General features: G+C 63.9%; 5 protein-coding genes across 5 annotated transcripts in view; 3 read left to right on the top strand and 2 right to left on the bottom strand.

Annotated features, from left to right (window-relative positions):
- Positions 1–8,348, top strand: part of MNEG_2510 (Cyclic GMP-binding protein C) — a gene marked incomplete at both ends in the record, with an annotated part of 10,166 nt that extends 1,818 nt beyond the window's left edge. The window contains 16 exons of the mRNA XM_014049018.1: positions 2,382–2,491; positions 2,710–2,866; positions 3,081–3,229; positions 3,479–3,617; positions 3,892–4,224; positions 4,473–4,637; positions 4,857–4,947; positions 5,233–5,393; positions 5,667–5,822; positions 5,982–6,015; positions 6,199–6,467; positions 6,847–7,023; positions 7,348–7,404; positions 7,550–7,691; positions 7,939–7,989; positions 8,173–8,348. Coding sequence (XP_013904472.1) covers positions 2,382–2,491; positions 2,710–2,866; positions 3,081–3,229; positions 3,479–3,617; positions 3,892–4,224; positions 4,473–4,637; positions 4,857–4,947; positions 5,233–5,393; positions 5,667–5,822; positions 5,982–6,015; positions 6,199–6,467; positions 6,847–7,023; positions 7,348–7,404; positions 7,550–7,691; positions 7,939–7,989; positions 8,173–8,348 — 2,367 coding nt within the window. The remainder of the gene's footprint in view (positions 1–2,381; positions 2,492–2,709; positions 2,867–3,080; positions 3,230–3,478; positions 3,618–3,891; positions 4,225–4,472; positions 4,638–4,856; positions 4,948–5,232; positions 5,394–5,666; positions 5,823–5,981; positions 6,016–6,198; positions 6,468–6,846; positions 7,024–7,347; positions 7,405–7,549; positions 7,692–7,938; positions 7,990–8,172) is intronic.
- Positions 8,349–12,143: 3,795 nt separating this feature from the next.
- On the bottom strand, positions 12,144–17,502 carry MNEG_2509 (LanC-like protein 3; the record flags this gene model as incomplete). Its single annotated transcript, XM_014049017.1, has 11 exons — positions 12,144–12,269; positions 12,550–12,747; positions 13,032–13,186; positions 14,841–14,867; positions 15,045–15,123; positions 15,320–15,375; positions 15,546–15,564; positions 15,727–15,803; positions 16,488–16,586; positions 16,886–17,010; positions 17,177–17,502. The coding sequence occupies 11 exons, from the start codon at positions 17,500–17,502 to the stop codon at positions 12,144–12,146; spliced, it is 1,287 nt and encodes a 428-aa protein (XP_013904471.1).
- Positions 17,503–18,077: 575 nt separating this feature from the next.
- Positions 18,078–19,101, top strand: MNEG_2508 (hypothetical protein; the record flags this gene model as incomplete). Its single annotated transcript, XM_014049016.1, has 4 exons — positions 18,078–18,143; positions 18,237–18,305; positions 18,419–18,513; positions 18,699–19,101. 4 exons carry the CDS (start codon positions 18,078–18,080, stop codon positions 19,099–19,101), a joined length of 633 nt encoding a protein of 210 aa, XP_013904470.1.
- A 1,004-nt stretch (positions 19,102–20,105) lies between these two features.
- Positions 20,106–21,318, top strand: MNEG_2507 (hypothetical protein; the record flags this gene model as incomplete). Its single annotated transcript, XM_014049015.1, has 3 exons — positions 20,106–20,201; positions 20,604–20,715; positions 20,897–21,318. The coding sequence occupies 3 exons, from the start codon at positions 20,106–20,108 to the stop codon at positions 21,316–21,318; spliced, it is 630 nt and encodes a 209-aa protein (XP_013904469.1).
- Positions 21,319–23,687: 2,369 nt separating this feature from the next.
- Positions 23,688–25,935, bottom strand: part of MNEG_2506 (prolyl-tRNA synthetase) — a gene marked incomplete at both ends in the record, with an annotated part of 4,992 nt that continues 2,744 nt past the window's right edge. The window contains 6 exons of the mRNA XM_014049014.1: positions 23,688–23,860; positions 24,058–24,231; positions 24,456–24,531; positions 24,966–25,025; positions 25,318–25,422; positions 25,648–25,839. Of these exons, the coding sequence (XP_013904468.1) occupies positions 23,688–23,860; positions 24,058–24,231; positions 24,456–24,531; positions 24,966–25,025; positions 25,318–25,422; positions 25,648–25,839 (780 nt within the window). The remainder of the gene's footprint in view (positions 23,861–24,057; positions 24,232–24,455; positions 24,532–24,965; positions 25,026–25,317; positions 25,423–25,647; positions 25,840–25,935) is intronic.

Below are 25,935 nucleotides of genomic sequence, written 5' to 3'. Positions count from 1 at the left end.
TGGAAGAGACGGCAAGGGTGAGGGGGTGGGGTGCGGGCGGCTTCAGTGGCGGTGGGGGCGGCGGCGGCAGAAGCGGCGGCGGCGTCGCTGCAAGCGCGGGTGGTGGCGTTACAATTGCAGGTGGTGGGGGCACAACTACAGGCGGTGGCGGCAGAAGCGCCGGCGTTGGCGGCACAAGTGCAGGCGGTGGCGGCACGACGGCAGGCTGTGGCGGCACAATTGCAGGCAGGGGCGACATGATTGCAGGCAGTGGCGGCACGATTGCAGGCGCTGGCGGCACGACTGCAGGCGGCGGTGGCACGATTGCAGGCGCTGGCGGCACGATTGCAGGCGGCGGCGGCACAACTGCAGGCAGCAGCGGCACAACTGCAGGCGGCGGCGGCGCAAGTGCAGGCGGTGGCGGCACAACTGCAGGCGGTGGCGGCGCCAGTGCAGGCGGTGGCGGCACAACTGCAGGCGGTGGCGGCGCCAGTGCAGGCGGTGGCAGCACAAGTGCAGCTGGTGGCACAAGTGCAGGTGGTCGCAGCACAAGTGCAGGCGGCCGTGGCACAACTGCGGTTGGTCGCGGCACAACTGCGATTGGTCGCGGGACAAGTGCAATGGCCCGCGGCACCAGTGCAGGTGGTGGTGGGAACCGGCGGGCGGCGGGGCTTTCATCTCGCACCCTGAGTCGAGGGAACGTCCCTTGAAGTCATTCAACAATTGCGTGCCGGACAGTCTAAGGGGGCCTGGGCCTGCTTCCGAACTGTACAAGGCAGGGGCCTGTGTGCGCGGTGCGGGCACGCCGTGGTGCGGCTGTGCTGGATGTGCGCTCCATTGCTTCTAGCCAAGCAGCCTTGTGCTGGCAAAGATCTGTGTAATATCTTGCAAGGCTTGCACAAGCGGCCCAATGTGGCTTCCGTGGGTGCTGCCGAATCAGGATGGTCACATGCGTCGTGGTTCACGCGTGCTTGCGACGGGAAGGGGGTTGTCAGCGGCTAGGAGTGACAAGGATCGCAGGGCCCTGTGGGGGGGGGGGGGGCTTACTCCGCTGTCCAAGGTACAGTAGAGGTGAGAAAGCTGGAGAGAAAGAGGGGAAGGGAGTGGGAGAGGTTGCCACATGGTCAGGATGTCGGTCGTGCTCGCAGAGCACGGGTTGAGGTGCCAAGGCGCCTGCGCCGCCACAGGCTGTCACCTGCGCTCGCAGCTCCAGGGAAGGTGCATGGGGGGCCACGCAAGGCATGCTGGCCACATGATGGCCTGACGCAAGGCGGGCTGTGTGTCATAGCGACGCTGCCACGAGCGCCTGCCCGCACAAATGTCTTGGCAGGCTCACAGTGGTGGCGGGGCGTTATCGCTCGCATGCCGTTTCAGGGACGGGTGGGGGAGGACCATCTTGGTGTGAACTTGAAGGAGGCGGTTGGCAGGTTCTCAGCGTTTTTGGGCGGGTTGAGTGCTGTCTCTCAGCCTTGCGGGAGATCCTTAGATGAGTCCTTACCGAGGTCATATGCAGTGCGAGCGGTCACAAGGCTGTTTGGTGTGCACGGCGCGGCGAGCCTGCTGCTCTATCATGGCAGAGCGTTTTCACAGACCGGTGTGTTCACAGTGGGTGACAAACGGGTTTGTGGGCGCGGCTGCTAATAGAAGTGCATAGAAATGCTAGAAATCTCATCGGTTGTTGCTTTTTACTCGACCCGAGCTCGCTGAACGCACGATCCTACCATGGGATCCTGGTCAATAGTAACGATCGCTGACTCGTTCGCACCTGCGAACAAGGCGAAGCAGTTGGTGGCTCGGAGCCATAATATCTTGATTCGATGGTCGCAAAGTCGTTTTTGGTACACATCAATTTTGCTCAGCGGCTACATGCGTGAGGAAAGCCGGTTGTGCACCGGCGCCAAACGAACGCAGCACATGAGCATAGTTCACAGAAGCTGAGCGCATCACACAGCGGGCCTCGTATTTAGCTAGCCAGCAGCACGATGGGCGCCTGCGTTTCCACAACATTAATAACACCAGATGCGTGTCCCAGCGAAGCCGCGGCCTGGGACTCGCCCTGTGGCAGCCGCGCGCCCCGCAGCGGCTGGCCAGAGCCTGGCAGGCCGGAGCATCAAGGAGGCCCGGTCCCCGGCGCCTACACTGTTGACATGCTCCACAAGGCAAGCATCTAATCTGTACTATCCTGCTGCGAAGGCCATGCGCGCGACTTCCGGTTCTTGCGTTGGCCGCGCGCGTCACAGGGGCCGGGCTCGACGGCGCCCCCCGCCAGACCGCCCCGCGGGCGGCCCGCACACCGCACGCGGGCGCACCAGCGCACCACGCCCGCCCCTCTGATCGCACCAGCCTGGTTCTTTGTTGAACCTACCAATACGCTGATCGCCGTTATGCCATGCCGCCCACAGGCGCAAGAGCTGCAGCAGCTGCTGGTCCTGGCAGGCCCAGGCGGCGCACTGCCCGCGCTGCCCGCCGCCGCGGGGCTGCTGGCCCGCGAACTGGCGGCCGACCTTGTCGCGTGAGTCATAGCGCAGATGATGAGCCCGCGGCCGCGCGGCCATGTGTGCGGCGGGGGGTTCGGGGCCGGGGAGCGGCGGCCGCCGGGAAGCTGGGCCCTTAGTCACCCAGGAAGGTAGTCATGCCCACTTCCCAGTGCCAATCACACACAGCCTCGCCCTCAGCTCTCGCCGCACGACACCCCTCCCTTGTACGCGCATACACGTATCTCAAACGAAGCATCTGGGGCTTTGCGGCCGACAACGCACCGTGCGCGGCGCTGCTGGCTGTGCACGGCGACTGCGCTGGCGCCCTTTCGCCGTCGGCCGCCGCGCACCAGGGCGTCGGCGCCTGCGCCTGCGCCTGCACGGGCGCCTGCGGCTGCGCGGCTGGCCAGGTGCGCACAGGATGGCGGCGGCTGCAGCTGCAGCTCTGACAGCAGGGCAGAGCACCTGACGCACGCGCAATGTGCAAATGCGACGCGGTGGCGTCATGGGTGGTTGTGTGTGCATGGAAAGGTAGAGGGCCTGGGATGAGCCATATCAAGCATGTGCTGCACAGACCAACCTTCTGCCCCACGCATGCCCATCCTGCCCACCGCTCCCCCTCAGGCTGCCTCCACGCTCTCGGATGTTGTCCCCCAACTGCAGCAGGCCGGCCTGCGTGGCATTGAACACGCGCTCATCGGGCCCGCGTCGGCGCCGGCAGGGCTGCTGCTGGTCGCGCGCCGCGGCCCGGCGTCCGAGCCAGTTGCAGGATGGTGCGCTGCCCCGGCTGCCCCGTCCGATTGCAGCACCAACGTGTTGTTTTTGCGACGCAAGCGTTTGCGGTTGCCGTGCGATTTGCCAGCACCAGGCAAGTCTCCACGTGATGTGATGCAGCGGACTTTTAGAAACACATACACACAGTCATCTTCAAGTGCAAGCTTGAGAGGCAGTCAGCCGCCTTTGCTGGCATACAACCAGCTCATTGAAAAACGCGCCCGCCGCCGATGCCACCCTCAACACAGGGCCGAGGTGCTCTTGCGCACGGCCGCGTGCGGCATGCTGCAGCACGTAAGGGCAGCGGAGGTGCGACTGGTGTGCAACGTGCTGAGTCAGCTGCAGAGTGCCGAGAGCCCCTACGCCGCCGTCCAGGCCGTCCTCAAGGTGCGCGCATGCACATGTGCAGATGCGCATGTGCGTGCTTGCATGCGCGCGCGGGTGTGTGCGCGCGTGCGTGTGTGCGTAGGTGTTCAATGTGTGCACACGCGCATTCGCACAGCTATGGTTGTTGTCCTTGAGGCATGCGCACACGAACGGCCGGTTGTACCTGCCTACCGTCTCTGTGCACGATCGCGGATGTCCCCTTGACTACAGCCCTCTCTGCATCATCAGCAAACGCCCGTTTCCGGCCCACTCCTTCAACCCCCGCTTTTCACAGGGCGCCCGAGGCTTCCTGAGACAAGTGGACGGCCTCATCACCACAAACCCGCGGATCGCACTCCTGCGAGGCGCCGGCACACAGGGCTCCGGCGCCGGCGCCGTCTGCGGCATGAGCAGCATAACGGCGGAGAATGCCGTGCTGTTTGAGCTTGCCCCGTACCCCCACTTTGGGTCGGAGGCCTCCCAGTGGTCGGAGTCCGAGGCGGACACGCGGGCCGGCGACGGGGCCGGCGCGGCGCCGCTGCTGATGGGGCTCGAGCAGACGCTGCTGGCCGCGGCGGTCGGCATGCGGCGGCCTCAGGTCATCGAGGATACACTGCTGCTTATGCAGGTGCGTATTGGTGTGCATGCATATGTGTGTGCATTTGTGTGTGGACGTGCGAGTGTCCTTGCGCCTGCTGCGTCACCTTTCGCGGCACGCTGTTGTCATTTGGTTGAACAAGCAGTGTCTTTGCCAGCAGCGCACGTCAGGGCATAATCGGCCTCAACGCACAGCAGGCCACACTTCCCCGTACACATGCCAGCCCCCTCGTCCCTGACATCATCCGCTCACGCCCGCACGCGTCGCGCCGCAACCAGGGCCGCCCCGGAACCGCGGCCCGCGACGTTTTTGGGCAGTGCTCCCGGCCTGTCGCGTCCATCGCCGTGCTGCCGCTGCTCGTGGCTGGCCGCGCGCCGCTCGGCGCCCTGTACGTCCCATCAGAGCGCCGCTGCTCGTTCGCGGACGCGCTGGGGCCGCTGCAGGTGCGGGGGCCGCACGCGTGCGCGCATGGCAGGGAGGCCGCAGCAAGCACCCATGCAGTACAAAGCAAGCGCCGCGCGTACGCCTGGCGAGCAGTCATGTCCACGGCAGGCTATCTGAGCCGCACAGCTATGGGTGCAGCCAGCTGCTGACCAGCCAGCCCACATCTAAAAAATCCCCGCCGCCAACGAACGAACGAACGAACCAATCAATCAACCCAGGAGTTTGCCCGCGTCGTCGCGCCCCAGCTGGAGCGAGCGCTGCAGGGGCACATGGGCGCCCTCGAGGCCGGCGCAACGCAGCAGGCAAGCGGTCCGACGCCGGCGGCCGCTGCTGCAGCAAGAACCTTGATCCTCGCCCCCGTGTTCAGCCACAGAGCCACAGATCGCCTGTGCCGGCGAGCGTCCATTGCGCATGCGCGGTGCGGGCCCCAACCAGTTCCTGACATACCAATCGCCACGCACCAATCTTCACATGTTTGCTGTTGTCACCCATTTCAGGACTCTGAAATCCGGGCTATGTGCGGCCTTGGCCTGGGTAAGACGCCGCCGTCGTCCTCGTGCCCTTCTTCTGGCCCGCTGCCAACGCTGCCGGCAGGGTGGGTCGACGCCTGCGGCGGCGGCGCCTTGGCCCGCAGCTGCAGCAACGGCAGCAGCATCTCCACGGACGCTGCGACCCCCACAAAGGCCGAGGCGGCCTCGGCCTGCGTTTTCAAGCACGGCAGCTTGGCACGTCTGGATTCAGGGGCGCTGCTACAGGTGCGAGCGCCGAGCTTTGATTCCGGCATCCATGAAGAGATGTTGTAGGTTGAATAGCTTGCGAGTGGTCACTTAATACGCATGCTCACATATACGTGCATGCACGCGCTTTTGCACATCCGCCCTCAACCATCCCTGACCCGACCTCCATCTGCAATCACGCACACGCGTGCGTGTGCACATACACACACACACACACACACACACACACACACACACACACACACACACACATGCACACACACAAACACGCACACGCACGCACGCACGCAGGCGCTGCAGGAGGAGGTGCAGGTGGCCGTCAACCGCTCCCTGCCGGGCGCACTGCCTGGGGCGCACAAGGAGCTCTCTCTGGCAGAGTGCATCGGCCGCGGGGGTTTTGGGCGCGTGTTCCGCGGCAAGTGGCAGGCCACGCCCGCCGCGATCAAGGTGGGGGCTGGTTGGGTTGTAGGAACGCACTCCATGGCTGCACGGGCAGTGGGGCAGGCACCTGCATGCCTAGTGCCGACCTTTCCACGCCGCTGCGCCACAGCGCCGCTTGCCGTGGCACTGAGCTCCCGCTATCTCGTTTCGACCCCCTGCCCCCAGATCATGTCTGCCAACATGGACGACAGCGCCCGCAGTGAGCACCCAGGGATCCACGCCGCCACAGGCCCTTCACGCGCTTGCGCAGACCTGCCTGCCCCGCCCCCCATCTCTCTCACCAAGCTGCCGGCCGGCCTCTGCCGCAGCCTCAACGTATCCACCCCTGAACGACCGCGGCCCTCGCCCCCTGTGCCGCACCACCTTCTGCTCTGGCCCCCAGGCGCCGCCGCGATGGAGATGGCCGTGCTCTCGGTGGTGCACCACCCAAACGTCGTGCAGCTCTACAGCTGCCTCACAGACATGGTGGAGGTCCCTGCCGCGCCGCAGGCCGGCTGCGAGGCGGGCCCCGTCCCCGCCACTGCCCCCTCCACGTCCTCCTGCAGCTCAGTGATGGGCGCCGCCGCGTTCTCCAAGGTCACGTACCGCCGCCTGCTGCCTATTGAGGCGGCCTGCGGCGTGGAGCCCTCGTGCAACATCCTCGTGCTGGAGGTGCGTGTGTTTGTCTATCTGTTGTGTGTGTGTGTGTGTGTGTGTGTGTGTGTGTGTGTGTGTGTGTGTGTGTGTGTGTCGCGCGCGCGCGCATGCAGTGCGTGTGAATGGTGCGGGATGGGCTGAGGGGCCCAAGGGGCTGCATGGATCTGCTCGGGATGCAGATCAGGCCGTGTATGCCAAGGGCACAGAGGTTTGTGCAGGCATGCAGGGAGGCAGGCAGGCAGGCAGGCAGGCAGTCACAGGTTCGGGCAGGCAGGCAGTCACAGGTTCGGGCAGGCAGGCAGGCAGGCAAGAGGGAGCTACAGTCCAGCACTGATCGCCACCATCCACACACTTCGCAACCCTTATTGTCACCCATTCCTCTCTCACACCGCAGTACTGCGACCGCGGCAGCCTGCGCAGCGCCGTCCGCGCAGGGGAGTTTCACAACAAACAGCCCAGTGGCGCCGGCAGCCAGCGCGCGGACGTGGGCGCGATGGTGTGGGCGCTGCTGGACGTGGCACGCGCGCTGCAGCACCTCCACGCCATGCACGTCCTGCACGGCGATGTGAAGGTGCGCCCGAGGCCGCCGCTGCCTCCGCTTACTGCCCAGTCCCCGTGCTCTACAGAGGCTCTTCTGCTTGACAACTTGATAGCCTGCCGCGTGGCAGCGGACGGCTGGCAGTTTGTTGCTTCCAATGCTCGTTGCATTTGTGTGGGTTGCTGGGGCGTCACCAGAAGGCGCGGTGTGCCCACGCCGGGTGCACCGTCGGGGCGACGCGCCTGCAGTCACGCGTCCCATAGCATCCTGTGCAGCTCCTCCCCCTTGCGTCGCACACACACACACACACACACACACACACTGAGAGCGAAACCCACAACCCACCCACGCCGGCAGCTTGACAACGTCCTGATCAAGACCGAGCCCTCCTGCCCCAGGGGATTCGTTTGCAAGGTGTGCAGCGCACGCGTGAGCGGCATTGCCAACATCTGGCTGCTGCGGCTGACGCGCCTTCAATATTAGCCGCGCTTCAAAAGGAAACCTTGCGTACGCTGATCCAACCTCGACTCCATGTCTCCGCACCAACATGCACACACAGCTGGCGGATTTCGGCCTCGCCAAGGTGCTGTCCGGCGGCAGCGCCACGAACCGCGACTGCGGCGGCACCCTCACACACCTGGCGCCAGAGATGTTTGAGCCCGGCTCGCGCATCACAGCGGCGGTCGACGTCTACGCGTTTGGTGAGTGCGGCGGGCGCCGCGCCTGCTCGTCTTTCCAGCACAGGCGGGCTTTGCGAGATTCAGGTCCGGGACTGGGATGGCTTGGCGCTGGGAGCCGCAGCGTGTGCGCGCACTCGAGTGGGCGAGAGCGGTCAAAAGTCTGCGCCTGAGCGCCCGCCAATCTCATGCTCACGGGATCGCCATGCGGCAGTGCTGCCCCCAATGCCATTTGCTGACGCTCTCATTCCGCGGGCGTGCCCGATCGCAGGTGTCATGATGGTCGAGCTCTACACCAGATCTAAGTGGAACTCCCACTGGGGTGCGCAGGGGCGGCCTTGCAATGCGTGCCGCAAGCGAGTGCCGGCCCGCCAACGAGCACGCAGCAACAGCTTTGGAAAAACTCAACGCTCAGAATATTCAACACGTTTTGAAGGCGGTGCAATCACTGAATCGTCACGCACGCACCAACCCATCATCCCTTTTGCTGCCTACCCGTTCTCAGGCATGAAGCGCAGGGCCCCGGGCAGCGAAGGGGTCGGCGCCTGCCCCGTGCTCCCGGCCGGCGCGCCCCCCGAGTACGCACGCCTGTCAGAGGACTGCTGCCGCGCCGAGCCTGCGGATCGCCCTGCCCTGTCAGAGGTCGTGCGGCGCCTCGAGGCGGCGCTCGCCGCCGCGTGAGCGGCCCCGGGTCAACGAGGCCCTGCCTGCGCCGCGCCGCGGCGCGCCGCAGCGGATCGTCAGCAGCCATATCATGCAAGACGCCCTCTAGAGGTCTGGAGCCAACCTCCCAGGCTGCCCATGAATAAGCCGCCCAAAATCGCGGAAGGGCCTGGGCGTCAGGGTTGGCGTCGAGGCTGGCGCTTGTCCGCCGCCCCTGTTGGCGGCGCGCGCCCCGCGGCCGCCCTGCGCGCCGCCGGCCACATCCCCAAATGTCTTCTGGCCTACTGCCGTCCCTTCGACCCTTGAAGCTGGCCAATCTGGCGGCCGCCTGCACGAGGGTGCGGCAGAGTCGGGCGGTGCTGGACGTGTGTCATGGGCTCGCGCTACCAGCAACCCATCCGGGCGGCCTCACCAGCAACACCCCCCCTGCGTGGCCCTCACGCCTGCCCAATGGGGCAAGCATGCGGCCAGCCTCGGGATGTCCGACGAGCACCGCTGGACCGACCAATTCGGTCAACCCTCCCCCAAAAGCGCCGGCGGGCACGTCGACGCGCACGGCAGCGCGTGGGCGTGTCGGCCGTGCCGGGGGTAGAACACTGCCTTCTCAACTTTTTTGGGCTCGCATCAAACAAACACCTGCGGGGATCTTATCTTTTCTTTGGACTGATCGGCAACAGCAGGGCTCCACGCTGTGACGCCGTGATTCATGGGTGAGGCAGGCGAGGCAAGTGCGTTGATATCTGTCCCGTCCTCGGAATCTTCTATACTGCGGGCACGCACTTGGCGAGGATGGACACCACATTGCATGGTTGTGCCCGGACGCCCTTGTCCACAAGCACGTACCCACCTCAAGCAAGCAAAGCACAAAACACACTTGCGTCGGGTCTGCCGTGCTTCCCTGGGGGCGGCCTGCCTCCTTCAACATGGCTATTTTTTCACGCCACTTGCACAAGTCCCAGCACCCAGCTGGGTCATGGCAGCATGGTGGTTCGGCATCACAACCCAAGCCGGCTGCTTTGCAACGCTTGCGCGCCGCCGGTGCGCATCAAGCCCAACATGCAAGGCTGTGAGCCATGTGCGGAGCCGTGGGGCTTGCAAGCCCCCCAGTCCAATGTGCTTCTTACACAGGGACCCTGCTTGCCTCTCGCATAGCGCACGTGGCACCCCTTCCCAGTGGCGCCCACCTCTGCCTGCATCGAGCCCGAGGAGGCTCGGCACCGACCAAACATTTGTGTTGCATCTATCACTGCCTTGGTGCGACTGCCCGCCGCCGGCGTGGCGTCAGAGCCCACCTCGACCCGCTCGAGCCGCGGTCCGAGGCGGCCGTCTGTTCAATCCAAAACAACACCTTGTGTCCCGGTCGAAATGTTGCAGAATGCTGCTCACTGGGGCGCACGGGCCTGAAGCCCGCGGCGACCTTGATGCTGCACTGTCCTGCCGCACCGCGGCAGGTGCCGGTGACACTGGGTGCCACTGTTTGGTGGGCCCGCGGGGCGGGTTTACTTCACAGCAGATCTGTCCTGTACATCAACGGCATCAAAGCACTGCAATGGGGTGGTCTGCCTGGGCCCATGCACCACTGCAGGCCCGGCTGGGTGTGGACACTGGCCACATGTGGGCCAAAGCCAAAGACGGGGCTGCCTTGGGCGCGGCAACACTGTTCATGGCGTGGCCATTTTCTAAACGCACTGCACCGGACGCATCGCTGCACCCGTGCCATGTCTGGGCGCCGTGCACGCGGCGGCTGGCTCGATGGCCCCTGGAGCCGTTCTTGTTGGTCGATGTCCTCAAAAGGTTGGGTCTGGGCCTGACATCCCCAGATCATCGACCGAGCCGCTGCGCCATTCTGCGTGGCGGCATGTTTAGTGGGTGCAGTCGCTTTGCTGCCGTCGAGGCACACTGCTGCCGCGTGTGGCGCTTGCGCCCTCCCTGCGTCTTGCCCTGGGATTGCTGCTTGAGGATTTCGTGCCTTTGCCTTTGGAGCGCGCGCTCCTTGCATCCATGCACTTTCCCCAACATGTGCACACCAGCCCTCTTGAGGCTGGTGTGGAGGGGTTCTTGCAGCGGGAGGCCGTCTCAGGCATGACAGGAGTACGTGGCGTTTGCCACTCGGGAACCCTTTACTGCCAGGCACCTTAGGCGTCGTCGCCCAAAGTGCCATGCCGATCATGACACCAAACGATGAACTTGCGTGCATCGTAGCAGCAGGGGCAACTGCGGCGCGGTGACACCGCCAATCGCACAGCACTCCGCAAGTGCTTCAAGTCAAAGCGATCCTGCGTCGCCCGCCTGGCGTGCGCAACAGATGCGTTGCGTGTGACAGGCCCTCTGCCCTGCCATACATAGGCCGATTAGCCATCACGTGCTGTCCACCATAACTGCCGCAATAACCCTCTTGTCGAAAAATAATCCACTTGAACAGTGACAATCTCAGGCTTCGCCGCGCGTCGGCAACATTGTTCCGCGCACCTTTTGGACGGCTTCCACCCCGCTGCACACGCACTGCAGTGCACCCGTGCCTTTGAGCAGCGGAAATGCGCTTGTGACACAACAGCCCCAAGGCTAAACGCATGCATTGTCAGCTTGCACCCTGACCGGGGCCTCTTGCTTATTGTAGTGAGCTGAAGAGCGTCGCTGTTGCTGTTGGGCAGCTGATTGCTTTAACCTGTGCGTCCACACATGCGTGAGCCCACTTGAACTGCCGTGTCGATCACGTTGTGTGTTTAGTCATGATGCATTGAGCAGTAGTGAATGCGCGAAGCGCTGCATTTTGGCCCAACCAGCTCTGTAATATGATTCTGCATTATTTTTTTGAGCGCCAGGTTAAACCAGCCGTGGGGCTCTCCAGCCTGAATCTTCCGGCCTGTACAGCATCAGGGCCATATACTGCCTATGCAGGACGGGCCGCGGCAGCCGTGTGTTCAAATCCTTCGGGGCTTGGTAGACACTCGTTTGGGGACCCAGCCATCAGAACCGATTGATTAGGTATAGCGCGACCAGCGCGTCACGGCCCCCATTTGGTGACAGTGTTGGCCTGTCGCACCCTCCCCCACTCTTGTACGGGCTTTGCCACAGGTGGTCGAGGGAGGGGGGATTGCTGGAAGCAGTTGGGGGCCACCCCTCGCGTCCAGCAGGCAGGGCGAGCAGGAGTGAGTGCTGGGGCATCCCGAGTGCAGCGGCAAAGGACGTTGGTCAACCAAACATGGCAACAGCAGGACGGCCCCTCGCCACTCCACCTTTCCAGACCAAAGCCTCATCACGCTGAGCGCACCACAGACCAACCACTGAGTGCCGTGCCAGAAATGACAGAAATGTTATTACTCTGCTGGCAAGGGTGCTTGCCGGCCAGTTATGGCCATCCGTATGTATATCTGCTGGGCAGTTTTGGCGCATTTGACACCGCTCCGCAAGCCCTCAAAGCAAGGGTCAAGTGACCCAAGTGTATCGCCTCCTCATCCTGCTTGTCTGAGACACGTAGCCCGGGGTCGATCGTACCAGCGCACGCAAACGAGCGCGGCCTGGCCGTGCCATCAGGCTGGCTGCAGCTAGCAATCGAGGCTGGTAGGCAGATGCTGTGAGTTGATGGAGGCCGTTGTGCGCTCACAATCGGTGGGCACAAACGAATATGGAGTTCTTCGCTGCGACTGTACAGCTGTGAAGGCGCAGGCCTGGCTCCAAGGACACACACGTGCAAGTCTGCCAGTGCATCTGCGGCTGGCCGGCTGCACCAACATAATAACTAACGCCTTGCAACTCAGGCAACGGCTCGGCCTGAGCTCCGACCTCTTGCATTCGTGGATGGTTCAGCAATGATCAAACAGGAATGGGTATGTTGATTGCGGGAACCAGCTTCCCATTAAGCAGATCACCAACAGCTGAAATTGCGCCCTTGATCTGGAGATCGCCGGCGCCATTATTCAGCTCAAAGCGGTTTTGAACCTGCAATAGAGGGGAGCGCAAAATCAGGCGAAGTGGATGGATTGTGCGCCACAATTTCTACATCAGCGGCTTCTCCTCCCTGCAACACAAGTTATGCCCTGTGCTTGTTTGGTAGCCGATGAATGCGCACGCAAGCCCCACCAAGCAAGCTCAATTGCAAATTGGAATGCCGCCTGCGCACAGGCATACGGTACAAACTGGATCAAACGCAATTGTGCACAATCTCAAACACATGCCTGTACACGGGCATGTGCGCGTGTGCACACACCCACCCACACACCTGTATGTTGGGGCAAGAGAATGCGAGCTGCGTGTTCTTGTTGATGGCCCTCAGCGTGCAGCCGCTGCCGGCGATAGCCAGCGCCTGGCCAGCCAGGTTGAAGGGGCTGAGGTTGGCCAGGGCGCTCCTTGTCGTCACCACGCCGGCGATGGCCTTGACCTTCGCGGCGGCCATGCCGGGCTTGGACTGGACGGTGCCCTTGGGGTATGTCGATTGGCCAGGAGGGCAGAGGGAACAGGATGGATGGGGCGGGTGTGAGTTCTGGCGGGTGTGGGTGGATTGCTTGACTTTTGCGCACGGATGGGGAAGTTGAGCTTGCTGGAACGAATGCCATCGGCGGGCACCTGGCCCCCAAGCTGAGCCCGTCGCACGCAGTCGGCAGCGCGTGATGTGGGCGCTGCTGCACAATTAACTATGGGCCTCACAGCGGGCGGTGTGTTAACAGACGGGACCGCGGCCCGAAGGTGGCGGCGGCGTCCCACCTTCAGGCCGGTTAGGGAGACGGTGGCGACCTTTGTGCTTCCGATAGACACGGTGGCGCTGGCAGGGCTCACGCTGATGCCCGGCCAGCCCTTGGGGGTCGACAGGAACGCCTTGAGCAGCGCCGCGGGCAGGTCGGCAGGGGTGGGGCAGGTGGCTGCAGGCGCGCACACGGGGAATGCGAGGGTGGTGTTCTGGATCAGAGGATCGGCGGCGGGAAGATGAGGACAGCAGTGTTGTTGGCAGGGCCCGCATGGGGGCAAATTGTCAGCAGCACTGCTGACGGCCCGGCGGATGTTCAAAAATTGGGCCGCTCCGGAACGATCAGGCCTGCGGGCTGCCAGGCGCAGGTGGTAATGAGAGAACCTACACTGTGGGAAGACTATTCCTATGTTGCCCATGAAAGTGGCTGCGGAGTTGGGCCGCACAGTGGCAGCCACAGGAGCGGTGATCCGCCCGCCGACATTGGCAGTGCTGGCCGTCTGCAGCTTCGCTGGTACGACGCAAAAGCTCCCTTGACCTTTCGCAACAGCTACCAGCGCAGTCAAAACGGCGAAAAGGCTCAGCAGCGTGGCCATCTTCCCAAGGGGGGGTTTAGGGTTTAGGGTTTAGGGTTTAAACCCTAAACCCTTAAACCCTAAACCCTAAACCCCCCACAAACAAATGGGCGGGAAGCCGTTGGGCGGGGCCAGGTGAGTACGTGTGCACAATTAAATGATATAAAATTTAATCCGCGGCGATCCGACTTGTAAATTCGCAGGTGTGACTCTATAGACCTCTCTGTAGTGCCTCTGACACACTAGTGAGTACCAGTGTGTGGGCCACTGAGTGGGACGTGCGTGGGTTATTGGGTTTCCGACATGGCCCAACCTTTAGAGGACTTGAGATAGATTGAAAATGGCCGGGATGTAGACTGTGCACATGAACTTCACGACGATCAGTCATAGCTACGCGCGGCGATGGCCCTGGCGAGTCGCCTGTCAAGGGCGCGTGACCTCGGCCAGACGTGGCGGGCCCGCCTGGTGCCGTCGCGGGACCCCGTCAATGGCAGCAGCTGTGCTCGGTGAATGCGTGTGTGTGTTGTCCAACATGCATGGTAGCGCAAGCCCGTGGTCCGGCGCTGTACTCCCGTCTCGATGCGACAACCTGCCACAAGCGTTCCCTCGCGCGCACAAGTAGACAACCTCTAAGCAGGGATGGGCTTATTACACAGACGCGGTACGAGTGCGAAGCCAGGCCCCCACAGGGCTGTGTCGCAGGTCAATCACCAACCGCCAACCCTATGACGGCAGCAAGGTCGCACGCCAACGCACGCAAAGCAGAGCGTTCCCAACAGCCGATCGCACTGTGCTCATGCGGCTGGTCAACCGATGGGTGCGCCAACAGACCACCCGCAGCAACATGCACCACAACATCACCATGCATCACACTTCAAAGAAAGGGAACCTCGCGCCCTGATGGTCGGCCACCAGATCTGACAGCAGGCACAAGGCCCCTGCCAGGCCCTCAAACAAGGAGAAGGGATGGTCCGGCGCCCGCCAGTCCCCGCGCCCCCCGCCGGGCTCTGCCAAGAAAACGGCGAACCGCTCAGCGCGGCGGCGCCAGACTGTGTCCCCGGTTGCGCGCCAAACCGCCAGCAGAGCATACGCATTGCCTGCATCAATGGCGTGAGTGCCAGGTCAGTGTGTAATCATCTGGCCTGCTTAGCTAGCCGGTCCATACCGCACAAGCCTGTGGTGGTTGACATGGGTGAGGCGCAGGGTACAAGCGGCCCTTGCGCCCAGCAGCAAACACCCTGCCTCACCACTCACCGCTGACTCCGTGGCGAAGGCCCGGCCCTGCGTGCCGGCACAAGCGGGCAGCAAGGGAAACGTTGCGCTCGGCAATCACCACAATTGCGTGCTTGCTCAAATGGAAGCCCCCTGCATTTCAACACCAGGACTGCAACAGCAGCCCCGCCCACAGGGCTCCAGGGGCAAACATGAAGCTGCGCCACAGCTGCGGCATGCTCCCACCTTTGGTCAGCAGGCCGCGCTTCCACACGAGCTCCCCGGCCGAAACGGCAGCCGCCAGGTACCTACGCGAGCCCGTCACCTGCAGGTTGGGCGAGACGACCGCGGGGCGTGCGGACTGATCGCCTTTGCCTTGAGCACCACCGTGAGTGCTCACGGCAGGCTGCGGCATCGGGTGAGGGGTTGGGCCGCAGCCGAACTGCCCGGCCCCTCAGCAAGGCATGACGGCGCCTGAACCAGGCGCGCCAGCGCCTGGCTTTGGGGCGGGGGCTGCCCACCTGGAAGGCCTTGGCGGCCATCATGGCTACTCCTGGCGAACTATGGCACCAGTGGACTGCGGGCGCGTGGACGAGGATGGCGCGCGTCAGCCTCCGGCCTGAAGCAAGAGTGCCGACGAGGAAGACAAGCGCCCGATCTGCAAGCCGCTCGCAAGGCGCACGCCCGTCCTGAGGTGAGAGGGCGCTTCCACTTCCGGGAAAAAGCGCCTGAGAGCCGAGGGCGCACCAAGGGGGGTGTCATCCACCTGCGGTAGTGACGGGACGGCGATGCCCATGCAGGAATCTGATGAGCAGGGTCGAAGCACTCTCCAAACCCTCAGAAACACATGTGCAGACAGTTGGGCAGCATGCAGGCGTGTGTTCGCGTGGCTTCACACTTTTGCGCATGCTCGCTGCCCCAGACCCACCTCGGCGCTGCCCAGGGCGCACATCACCGGCCAGTGGCCACCGGCGGTTGGGCGGCCCGGCAGGCTGGCCTCCAGGCCTAGTATGTAATCCAGAGTGGCCAGGACATCCCCCTGGGCTGCACCGTCAATGGGGGGCAGGAGCTCCCTGCAGGGAAAAGGATTGGCCAAAGCGCGCAGGCCCAGTCGCCCCTGTGAGTAGCTGCTTGACTGCAAGCTGAACGAGAGACTGAAATTCCCGCCAGGCTCCTCTTCTGAAACTCCGCCTGCAGAGCAAAGCTCAGGGGAGAGCGGTGTGGCGGAGAGAGCGGCCGTGGCTGCTTCAACCCAAGCTATTTCGTTGTGTTGCCCTCTGGGTGAGGTCATGGCAGACGGTCTGCGGTGCAGCGCGCGCGCGCACCAGCAGTGCAGCAGCGCGTGCACGATGCCCACGAGGCCGTGAGCCGGCAGCCCCCAGATAGGGGTCCCCCCGCCCCCGGGGCTCCGGCCAAGTGTAAAATAGCGGCGGCCCCCGCCTGGCCCCAAGGTCCAGCGAGGCGCTGAGGGCGCGGCCTGCGCGCCGCACATTGAAATGAATGCGGCCTTTGTTGCTGGCCTCAGGCTTGTACTGTGCCGCTTGCTACTGCCCTGCCGCCAGCGTCATCGCTGGAATCATAGGGCAAAGCAGCAAGCACAGGCGACTGCCGGGCCGGGTGAGGCAAGCCGCTGCTGCAGCGACTCCTGTTGGGTGCATGCTGGGAGGCGCTGCGGGGCGCCCGCCGCACCTGAGTGTAGGATGGCGGCGCATATGGCTGTCAAGTGGTCGTCCGCCACCACTTTTCTGCCAAGCTGCTGGTTGAGCATGAGCGCGCCCAGCAGTGTGCCTGCGCACAACAACAGCACAAAGGGCCACCCAGTGCGATATCATGTATCTGAGCATGTGTCCGAGCATGTATTATGTGCGTGCACATACACATACACATGTGTGTGTGTGAGCGTTTGTTTCTGTGAGCGTGTATTTGGGAGAGCGAGGTGGTACCAAACAAGCAGAAACTAGCTGCTGCAGGTCACGGATCAGTGCACAGCAGCCGCCCCAGCTGCGAGCCGGCCTGGGGTAGGCCCGGCTCGCTCGGCACTGGCGACCCGAAGCAAACGAACGAAAAGTTTGGATGCTGAAGCGCACCGCTGCGGCCGTACAGGACCTCGTCCGACACCGACAGATCTGGCGATGCCGCGCGCCCGCAGCAGGCCGCGAAGCGAGCCAGGGGCGCTTCCCGCAGGTCCCAAGGGTCAAAGCCTTGAGCGGCGCTGTTGCACACGGGGCGGCGGCGGCGGAACGGGGGGCGGCCGGCGTGAGCGCGGGGAGGGTGGCGAAGGTTCTTGCGGCCGTTGCTACGACGCGGCAAAGGCCCGGACGGCTGGCGCGGAATCATTGCGGGTGTGGAGGCCCTTCGCAATGCTGCCGAGGGCGCACCCACAGAGCACCGCCTGCACGAGCGCCACGCCCGCTTGGCCGTCCATCACGCTGTCGGGAACACGGCGCCGCAGGCCCGGCCGCGCCGCCGCCGCGGCCGCCTGATGCGCGGCCAGCGGCAGCAGCGAGGTGTCCGTGCGGGATGCGCGTGCGAGGGCGTACGCGACGCCGGCGGCGCCCGTGTACACGGTCGAGCCAGAGATGGCCGGTGCGGCAGCAACAACCGCCGCCTTGACGTCCGCCAGGGCCGCGTTCAGGCGTGCGCCGCATTCGGGGAGCGCCGCTGCTGCGCCTGCGGCCGCTGCCGTGTTGAGGTGGTATCGCATGGCTGGCTTGATCAATCTCGGCTGCCGCACTCCAAGACTTCATGCAATAAATTGTCCGACAGAATCCACCCTAGTAAACATAGCTGTGGATTAGTATGCACACAGTGGCTCGCAGGGAGAGGCGCCTCGCGAGCAGGGCGCCTGCGGGTGGGACAAGTGCCATCCACGTCGCCTTCACCCGCTGCCGCTCGTCGCTCGCGGGGCTGCCCCTGTGCACTGACGGATGCTGAAATGACAGAAAATTCTTGCTGCCATTACATACGCTGCACAAAGCGTTCCCACCCAGATCGCACTACCGGTATTACTTGTACTGTATCCTCTATTCTGCACACGACAAGGATCAGCGCTGATTGTGCAGCACCGATACATTCATCCGCATCAACTCCAGCGATCAGCACCCAACAGACTCCGCTGCAACCCCGAAATTGCAGACGCCCCTCCTGAAACGCCACGCTCGCAGCCAACCAGTGTGTCCGCATACCGTGAACCAATCGTCGAGCAACACATACATTAGACGCGCTCAGTTCCCCTTCGTCCCTCCACTCATCGATCTGGCAAGCCTGTTCCTGTTCCCTATGGCGTCTCTCTTCGTCAAGCTGGGCTCTGTGTCTGACCTGGCATCATCAGGCAGAATTGTCAAGGTCAGCTCCGGGCCGCGGAGGGTGATTCCCGCGTCCGCGGCAGCAAGGCCCTCTGAATCGACAGCTCTCGCCCCACTGCGCTGCTCACCGCAGGAGCTGCCAGATCGCTGCTTGGTGCTTTTCAGGAAGTCCAATGGCGAGCTCGTGTGCGTGGAGGTCCAGGTGAGCGCATGTGCCTGTCCCCTGCTGTTGCTCAACAACGGCATGGGAGCGCGTCCCAGCATGTCCAGCAGCGCTGGAAACTTATCGGATATGCCACGCGCTTGTGTCTGCAGGACGCAGAGTACGCCCAGCGCGACAGCAACGACCTGCTGGCCCTGCCCGGCAGCAAGACGCACAGGGTCATTTGCGACACTGACGGCATGCTGAGGTGCGTGGGCGAGCCTTGGGCACAACCGGCAGGCATGCAGGCCGACTGGGTAAGCCATGTACTTTTTGGCGGCTGAGCGGCAAGGGGCAGGCTGTGCGCTGCTCGCATGGGCAATCTGCACCCCATGTGCCGTCGCCCGTGCAACCCACGCCGCCCTCCCCACAACCCATTCTCCGATGTTGCAGCATTGCGCCCACCCCCAAGTCGGCGCCCGTGTTCGACAACACCGCTGGTCCTCGCATCGGCGACGGCTACGGCCTTGGCGGCCCCAACGCCGCCGCCAGCGCCAACATGCCCCCGCCGCCGCCGCCGCTGGTGCCCTTCGCCGGCCTGGACCGCAAGGCGATGCCGCCGTCCCCCGCCAAGCCGTTTGCCATGCAGGCGTCGCCCGTCAAGCCCAGCCCCATGAAGGAGCGCATCGACAGCGCCACCACCGCGGTCGCCTCAAAGGCCTGGGGCGCGCGCCAGGCCAGGATGAGCGAGTTCTTCGGCAGTGCCAAGGCCGCCGCCAAGCCGACGGCGGCGACGGCGCCCGCACCCAGGGCGGCGCCGCAGGTCCTGGGCACTGTTCAGGACATGGACTTCTGAAGCTTGCGGTGATGTGCGTGCTCAAGAGTCCAGGAGGGAAATGAAGCGCGGGCCGCCGGCTGCCCTGTGCATTCTTGCGGTGGCCGGTTGCACGCAACAGCAAAGGTTTACGCCTGACGTTCATATGGTGTATGGGGGGCAAGGGTACGCCAACAGGGGCCAGTGCCAGAGGCTTGTGCACGTGCATCGCTCTCTGCGCTAGTCCCCAATCCGTGTGCCTCTTCTGCGTGATGGTTTGTGCTGCGGAGGTGTATCCACACACAAGAACGACCCAGCGCGTTGACGCGGCATGTACAAGTTCTACCACTTTCCATGTGTGGGTGACGCATGGTCCCTGCCGCATGCGGGGCCGCATTGACTTTGACCTGACGTTGACCAAAATTCACCACATGACGTTACGCCTGGCCATGCCTGCCATGCACATGTGCTTTGTGTGCACGGTCCATGGATCGTGCACGGCAGGCGCTGCGCCAGGCTGATCATGCAACCGACCACCTCCTATGTAAAAACGCATTTGGGTCAAATGTGTAGCTTGCACGCTGATGCACGGGGGTCGGCCAGGAAACCTGTATATGACTTGCATCCCATTGCCAATGTCACCGCACGCGCTCACATCACGGTCGCCTCAGCAAGAGCACAGCAGGGGTGCATTGGCGGAGCCCCAGGGCTTGCAGCCAAAAAAGTTTATAATGCCACCGACAGCGAATTACAGATCATGCTGAACAAGTAGACATGTGTTTGCATTGCATTGCACGCGGTTCATGGGGCAGGGCACACAGAGGCCTGATGTCGGGAGGGGACGGTGAGGAGGCGGGGGCGCAACAGCGGCCTGTGAAGGCAGTCACCTGGCATGAGATCCGATTGTGCACTTCGTTTCTAAATCTCAAATGTGACTTCCTCCGCTTCTCCGCATCCACTTATCAAGTAATCGTCCGTGACAGCAGTCCTCGAGAACGAAAGCGGGCACCATGCAGGCTGCACGCCTGCCCGCATGCTCGTCATCCATGCGGTGTCACAGTTCAGCTGTGACCGTGGCCAGGCGCCTGTCAGTGAGGGCATCTGCTCTGCCGGAGGGCGGCCACGGAGGGCAGGGCGCGCAGGTGTGGTGTGTGCGTGCAAGCCCGGCCGCATGCATCAACACGGCAAATGTAATGTGCTCAGTGGAGACACTTCCACATGGCCATATGCATGCTATCCAACAAACTTGACTTGGCTGACTGCAGGAATCTTTGGCACACCTGTCGCGGCGAAGCCTCCTGGTTGGCACCGCAGCCGGCATCGCCACTCTTCAGGCAGCAGCAGCAACGCCCGCCCAGGCTGTGAGCGGCACCGGCCCAACCAACAACGGCTGCTTATTTCCAAGGAGCCAGCTGCAGCAGCGGGCGTATATCAACACCAGTTTGGGTGCAGTGAGGGGACCACCTGCAGTCCTCCAAAGTGGTTGATGGCTGTTGAGCCTGCCTGATTCCCCTTTCGGCTCTCGTTCCCTGTACCCTCTGCAGGCGTCTGGCCTGGGTCGGTACATAAAAAAGAAGCAGCTAGACCCCCTGGACACGTACGTACCGCTGGTGCTGGAAGCGCAGGAGCAGCTGCTTGCGCTGAAGGGCACAGTCGGTGCGCAATAAGAGTCCGCCGCAACCACTGACGTCCCCACTGCAAGGGGCGCAACATTGCGTTACGCCTGCGCAAAACCGGGCTGACACAGCTGCCTTGCCTTGCATGCAAGACGGCCGCCCGACCCACCGCCTCGGGCCCCCCTCCTCTTCCTCAAACTGCTGCCTGCGCCCACCCGCAGCCGACGACGCCGCCGGCGCGCGCGAGTCGCTGCGCTCCGGCGCCTTCTCCGGCGTCCGCGACAACGTGCGCGCGGTCGGCGAGTACGCGCAGCAGGCCGGCGCGAAGGACGCGTCCGGCCTGGTCAACGGCTTCTTCCGGAAGCTAGAGGCGTTTGACCTGGTGCTGTACCGCGCGGTCAAGGCGGACGAGCGGCCCGACGAGGCCGACGCGGAGGCCAAGCTGCAGGAGTCCGTCGAGGCGCTGGCCGCGCTGATCGCGACCGTGCCGGCGGACGTGCTGGAGCGGTCGAGGCGGGTGCTGGAGAAGGTCAAGGGGACGGGCGGCGGCGGCGGCGCAGGCGCGGGCGAGGGGGCGGCGCCGGCGGGGCCGCAGCCGCAGACGGAGGACGTGGAGCTGCTGCAGGAGCTTCTGAATGTGTAGGACGGTAACAACCCCCGCTTCTTGCAGCCCGTTCGATCCAGATTGGCAGGCATTGCGGCGGACAGGACTTTGCTTACACGGTTTAGTGAGCGAGCAGCCGGTGCTGGCTATGAGACCACAGGGGTCGGGGGGCGCAAACCCCCATTTGCGCCGCAGCTGGAAACACAATGGCTGCGCGGCGTTGCTGCAGCGCACATAACGGTTGAGAACACGGGAAGCAGGGGTGCCAACGCGGCCCGTTCTTGCAGGGCGCGGTCATGCGCAAGCTGCTTGCTTTGTTTGTTAAGACCGGGTCACCGCGATGGGAGCCCATGCTGTGGCGGGCGGAGACACTCGCGCACTGGTCGCCAGCCGTCAAACGCCCATTGACAAAAGGGGAAACTGGCGTGCGTCAGAGCAAGCGAGGGCGGCGCGTGGCCGCGCAGCAGCTATGGGTTATGGAAGACGGCGGCGAGGGCGCCGTGCGCTGCCACACCCGCAGAGATGGGCGCATGCAAAGCGGGTCGGGTCATGTCGACGTGAGCGGTAGCTGGGGGCAGCACGGCGCCGGCGTGGGGCGAGCGCTGGCCATGATTCCTGAAAATGCGTTGCAGAGCCAACCTGACGGTGCGTGCATCATACCAGGAAAGGGACAGAGGCAAATGCAGGGCCGGGCTAGGGTCCCAAATGTACAGTTCTATGCACCAGCTGTGCGGCGCTGTCATCGCTCTTGGCTGGGTGGAAATACGCAGGCCATGCCACAACCCAGGACTGCTAGAAGAAATGATAAGGCTGGCACGTGCCGTCCTCACAGGCGTCGCCCCCAGGCGCCGACCCGCCTTGGTGGGGCGGGCCGGGCTAGCGCAACAGGACGGCAGAGCACGACCGGAGGTAGCAGCGCCGCGCGGCCTCGTTCATTCCCAGCGGTCGACGGGCATGACATCGGGGATCTGGGTTGCGCTGAAGCGGGCCTTGCGACGGCCCTGGTCGCGGGAGCCCCTGCGTTTGAATGGGGGTGAGGTGTGTGGCAGGGTGGAGGCGTCAGCATTGCGCACACCAATGACTGAGTAGGGCGCTTGGCGGGCGCGCGCGGAACACGGCTGCGCGGGTACGTGTGTGAGAATGACTCAAGTGGATATCGCCGTGGCCTCAGCCCCGCTGCGACGTGTCAGGGTCAGGGTAGCCTGCGATCAATGCCCCCAGCAACCATGCGCGCCTCGAAGGTCTGCTTGCCGGAGTGAGCGACTGCAGCTCGCGTGGGCAGCGGGAGCGGGACAGCGCGCCAGCGAACTCACCGGACATCGATGACATCGGGCTGCTCAAGCTCGGTGCTGCTGACGGCGCGAGACCATGTCCGGGGCGTGGACTGATCGTCAGAATGACTCGTTTGCGGGCTGTGGGCGCCATGCAGGAAGGAGTCCGCCATGGTGTCAAGCGGCACGCAGCTCAGGGCCGCGAAGGTGGAGTGATGGGCTGCCATGAGTGTGTTTGAGTGTGTAAGTGCGCTTCAATGGCCGTGCTAGAGCCAAAAAGAGGATCGGAGCGTGTGCGAGAGACAGCGCAGAGCGAGCGATGGCTGGATCGAGTTGTGTAGAGGGCGCTGGGGGCCTGGCAAAGCGATCTTTTCCAATCGAAAAAACGTTTTCAATGAAGAGGCGACGGGGCCGCATCGGAAGACAAACTTTGGGGAAGCTCCATTTTTGGCGCGCGGCACGCCTTCTTCGAATTCCTGGGTGTGTTGTGGGTCGTGGGGCCGCCAATCTCATATTTTATGTCTATGTTGAAATATTCTTCCATTCTTGGCCAGGAAGTGGCCGCTAGTGAGTGCTTTGCTGGCAGTGCCATGGCTTCCTTCGGATTGTTTGCCACCAGGGGACCTTCTCACAGGCGGCCTCCCGGCCTTTGCTGCAGGTATCCAGGCGGGAGTCAAGCGACTTACAATTTTGTCAATGGCAGCACAGGCTCCTGAGCAGCCGTTGAGCAGTCCTCCGATGAATCCACATCAGCGGCTGTAGCGGTTTCACTGGCAGCCCCCTAGCCACCCTCACGCTTTGCCCATCACATCACATGTATGCCATGCTCAGCCTGACGTAGCATGCTGGTGTGGTTGCGTCAGATACTCGCGTACACACAGCTCAGTGCATAACACGAGCCGAGTGAGGGAGTTTGTGGACCCAGGCGAAGCCATTGACACCACCAGCGCCATAATCGGATGCATGGCTGTTTCATCCCATCCAAGCACGTGGCTCATGGCTCCCAAAATCCAGGCTTCAGCTGTGCCCTCAAGAATGCAAGGCTTTGCACCATACTCAACACCACACATATAACATCAGACCGCTGCAAGCAAGCCGTCGATCGAAAGAATAAATGGAGCTTCGAGACGCCCTGCCTCAGTAAGACTTGGCGAACAGCGCCACCTCGGCCGCGGGCTGCCCCGTCATGAAGCAGGTGTGGGGGCCCGCCGGCTGGTCGAAGGGGAAGCACCGCAGTGTGGCCTGCGTCTCCTCCTTGATCTGCTTCTCCTGGTCGTCGCTGCCCGCCCAGCCGCCGCGCGCCCATTTGCCTGCCGCAGGGTGGTGAGGGTGCGGGGCCGGGGCGCAGGCGGTTGACACGCAGCCGGGTGAGGGGGCGGTGTTTTGAAACACAGCTCCCAAAGAGCAAATCGCAGCCGCGACCTCCGCCCAACGCGCGCAGCGCCGGCACCGCGCCGGGCCCACCCTGCGCCGCGCTTTGCGCTCGTCGCACAGCCGCGCCACCTACCCTCGGCCACGGTGGCCTTGAGCTCGTCGTATGACGTCACGTCCACGATGTTCTCGTCGCGGAACGCCGTCGCCTGCGCCAGCAGCGCCGCCTGCACCTCGGCCAGCAGCCCCTGCACGTGCGGGATGAAGGCCTCGGGGGCCATCGGGACGCCCACCTGCTTGCCCTCCTTGCCTGCGGGGGCGGAGGGATGGATGCAATGACAAAGAGGTGGGATGGGGCACCAAGTAGGAAGGAAACGACGGGAGGGCGCCGCAGTGATTAAGTTTGAGGGGCCCGAGCAGTGCGTTTGCTCATCAATCGAGACCACGCCTCGCGTCCGAGGGCAGCACGGCGTAACCAGCGCGCGGCGCTATGCGCGGGGGCTCATGGCGAGGGGCGCGCGCAGTGCGGCTCACCGGGCACGTCCCTCCGCGCGACGACGCATGTGCCCTGCTCCACGTCCCTCGGGCCAACCTCCACGCGCACCGGCACCTGGGAGCGCGCGAAACCGCACATGCAGGGAGGGGCGTTGATCAGGGCCCCGCCCGCTGCCGCCGCCCGGCTCTAGTTGTGGGCTGCTTGGCGCTGGATGCGCGCTGCCTGGTGCTTGCGTGCACGCATGGCGCGGTCCGGACCAGCCCCTGCTCGCGCCGCGTTCTGAGCCTTGGGGCACCAGACCGGCGTGAGGGGGCCCATCCCATACGGCCTCCGCTTTGTGCCCTGTGTTGCTCTCCTTTAAATGCGACGCCCAGGGCGCCCAAGAACCCAGGGGCAAACCCCTGAGCCCAGGATTAAACCCAAAGCCCTGGGTCGAACCCCTGACCCCCGCGTCAAACCCAAAGCCAGGGTCAACCCCGAAGCGCAGGGTCAAACCCCCGAGCCCACAGTCAAACCCTAAGCCCGGGGCCTCCGTCCCTGAGGCTCACCCCCTTGAGCTCCCAGTAGTTGTAGCGCCACCCAGGGGTCTTCAGCTCGTTGGCATCCACCTGAAGGGTGAGGGTCGCGGCAGCGCAAGTAATACAGAGGTTAGGGCTTGCACATAGCCTGATGGTGTGGGCTGTGTAAAGCCAGAGCACGCGTTTCCCGCCTTCCTTCGGTATGCAGAGAGATGGGAAGTGCGCCGCGGCAGCTCCAGCTTTGCCGCCGGCCCCACACTACACCCCGAACGCGCTTGCTCCGTGCCTCCTGGTGTGAAGGCGGTCGCTTAATCGTTCAATCAACCCCCGAGGCCGGCGCGCCAGGGCACCAACACAGGCCAGGGCCGCAGCTGCAGTCTACCTTGGTGCGAATGCCCGCCCCCTTGAGCGCCGCCACCAGGCCGTCCACCGCCCCCATGACTGACGCGCGGTCGGCGTCCTTACGGGTGATCGGCACAATCACGACCTGCGGGTTGGGTGTCCCACCGTGCGAAACGTGGTCGTGGGGCGGCGTGATGGTAACGTGTCAGGCTGAAAACGCGGATGTGGCAGACAGGGGGGAGTGAAAGGCGGCGTACCCAACGAGCTCCCCGCCGGTCTTCTTCTGGCTTTGCAGGATCAAAGCATGGGCCGGTTTGAATCCAAAAACAGCCGGATGACGAGCCGGGGAGCGGGGCCCGCAGGCGCGCACCTGCGTGGGCGCGATGTTGGGCGGCAGGCGGAGGCCCTTGTCGTCCCCATGAGTCATGATGACGCCGCCGATGAGCCGCGTCGACGCGCCCCAGCTGGTCTGGTGCACGTAGCGCATCTGCTGCTGCTCGTCGATGAACTGGGTCTCGAAGGCCTTCGCAAAGTTGGTCCCCAGGTTGTGGCTGGTGCCGGACTGCGGGGAGAGGGGCGAGGAAGAAGTGGTGGTGGGTTTGGGCGGTGGGGTTGGGCAGTGGGGTTGGGCAGGCGCACGCGGGGCCGGCGGGCGGGG

Source organism: Monoraphidium neglectum (assembly GCF_000611645.1).
Source record: "Monoraphidium neglectum strain SAG 48.87 unplaced genomic scaffold scaffold00285, whole genome shotgun sequence".
NCBI classification, from domain to species: Eukaryota; Viridiplantae; Chlorophyta; class Chlorophyceae; order Sphaeropleales; family Selenastraceae; genus Monoraphidium; species Monoraphidium neglectum.
Note: the sequence above shows the minus strand (reverse complement) of the source record. Positions and strands in the feature narration are given on the sequence as shown.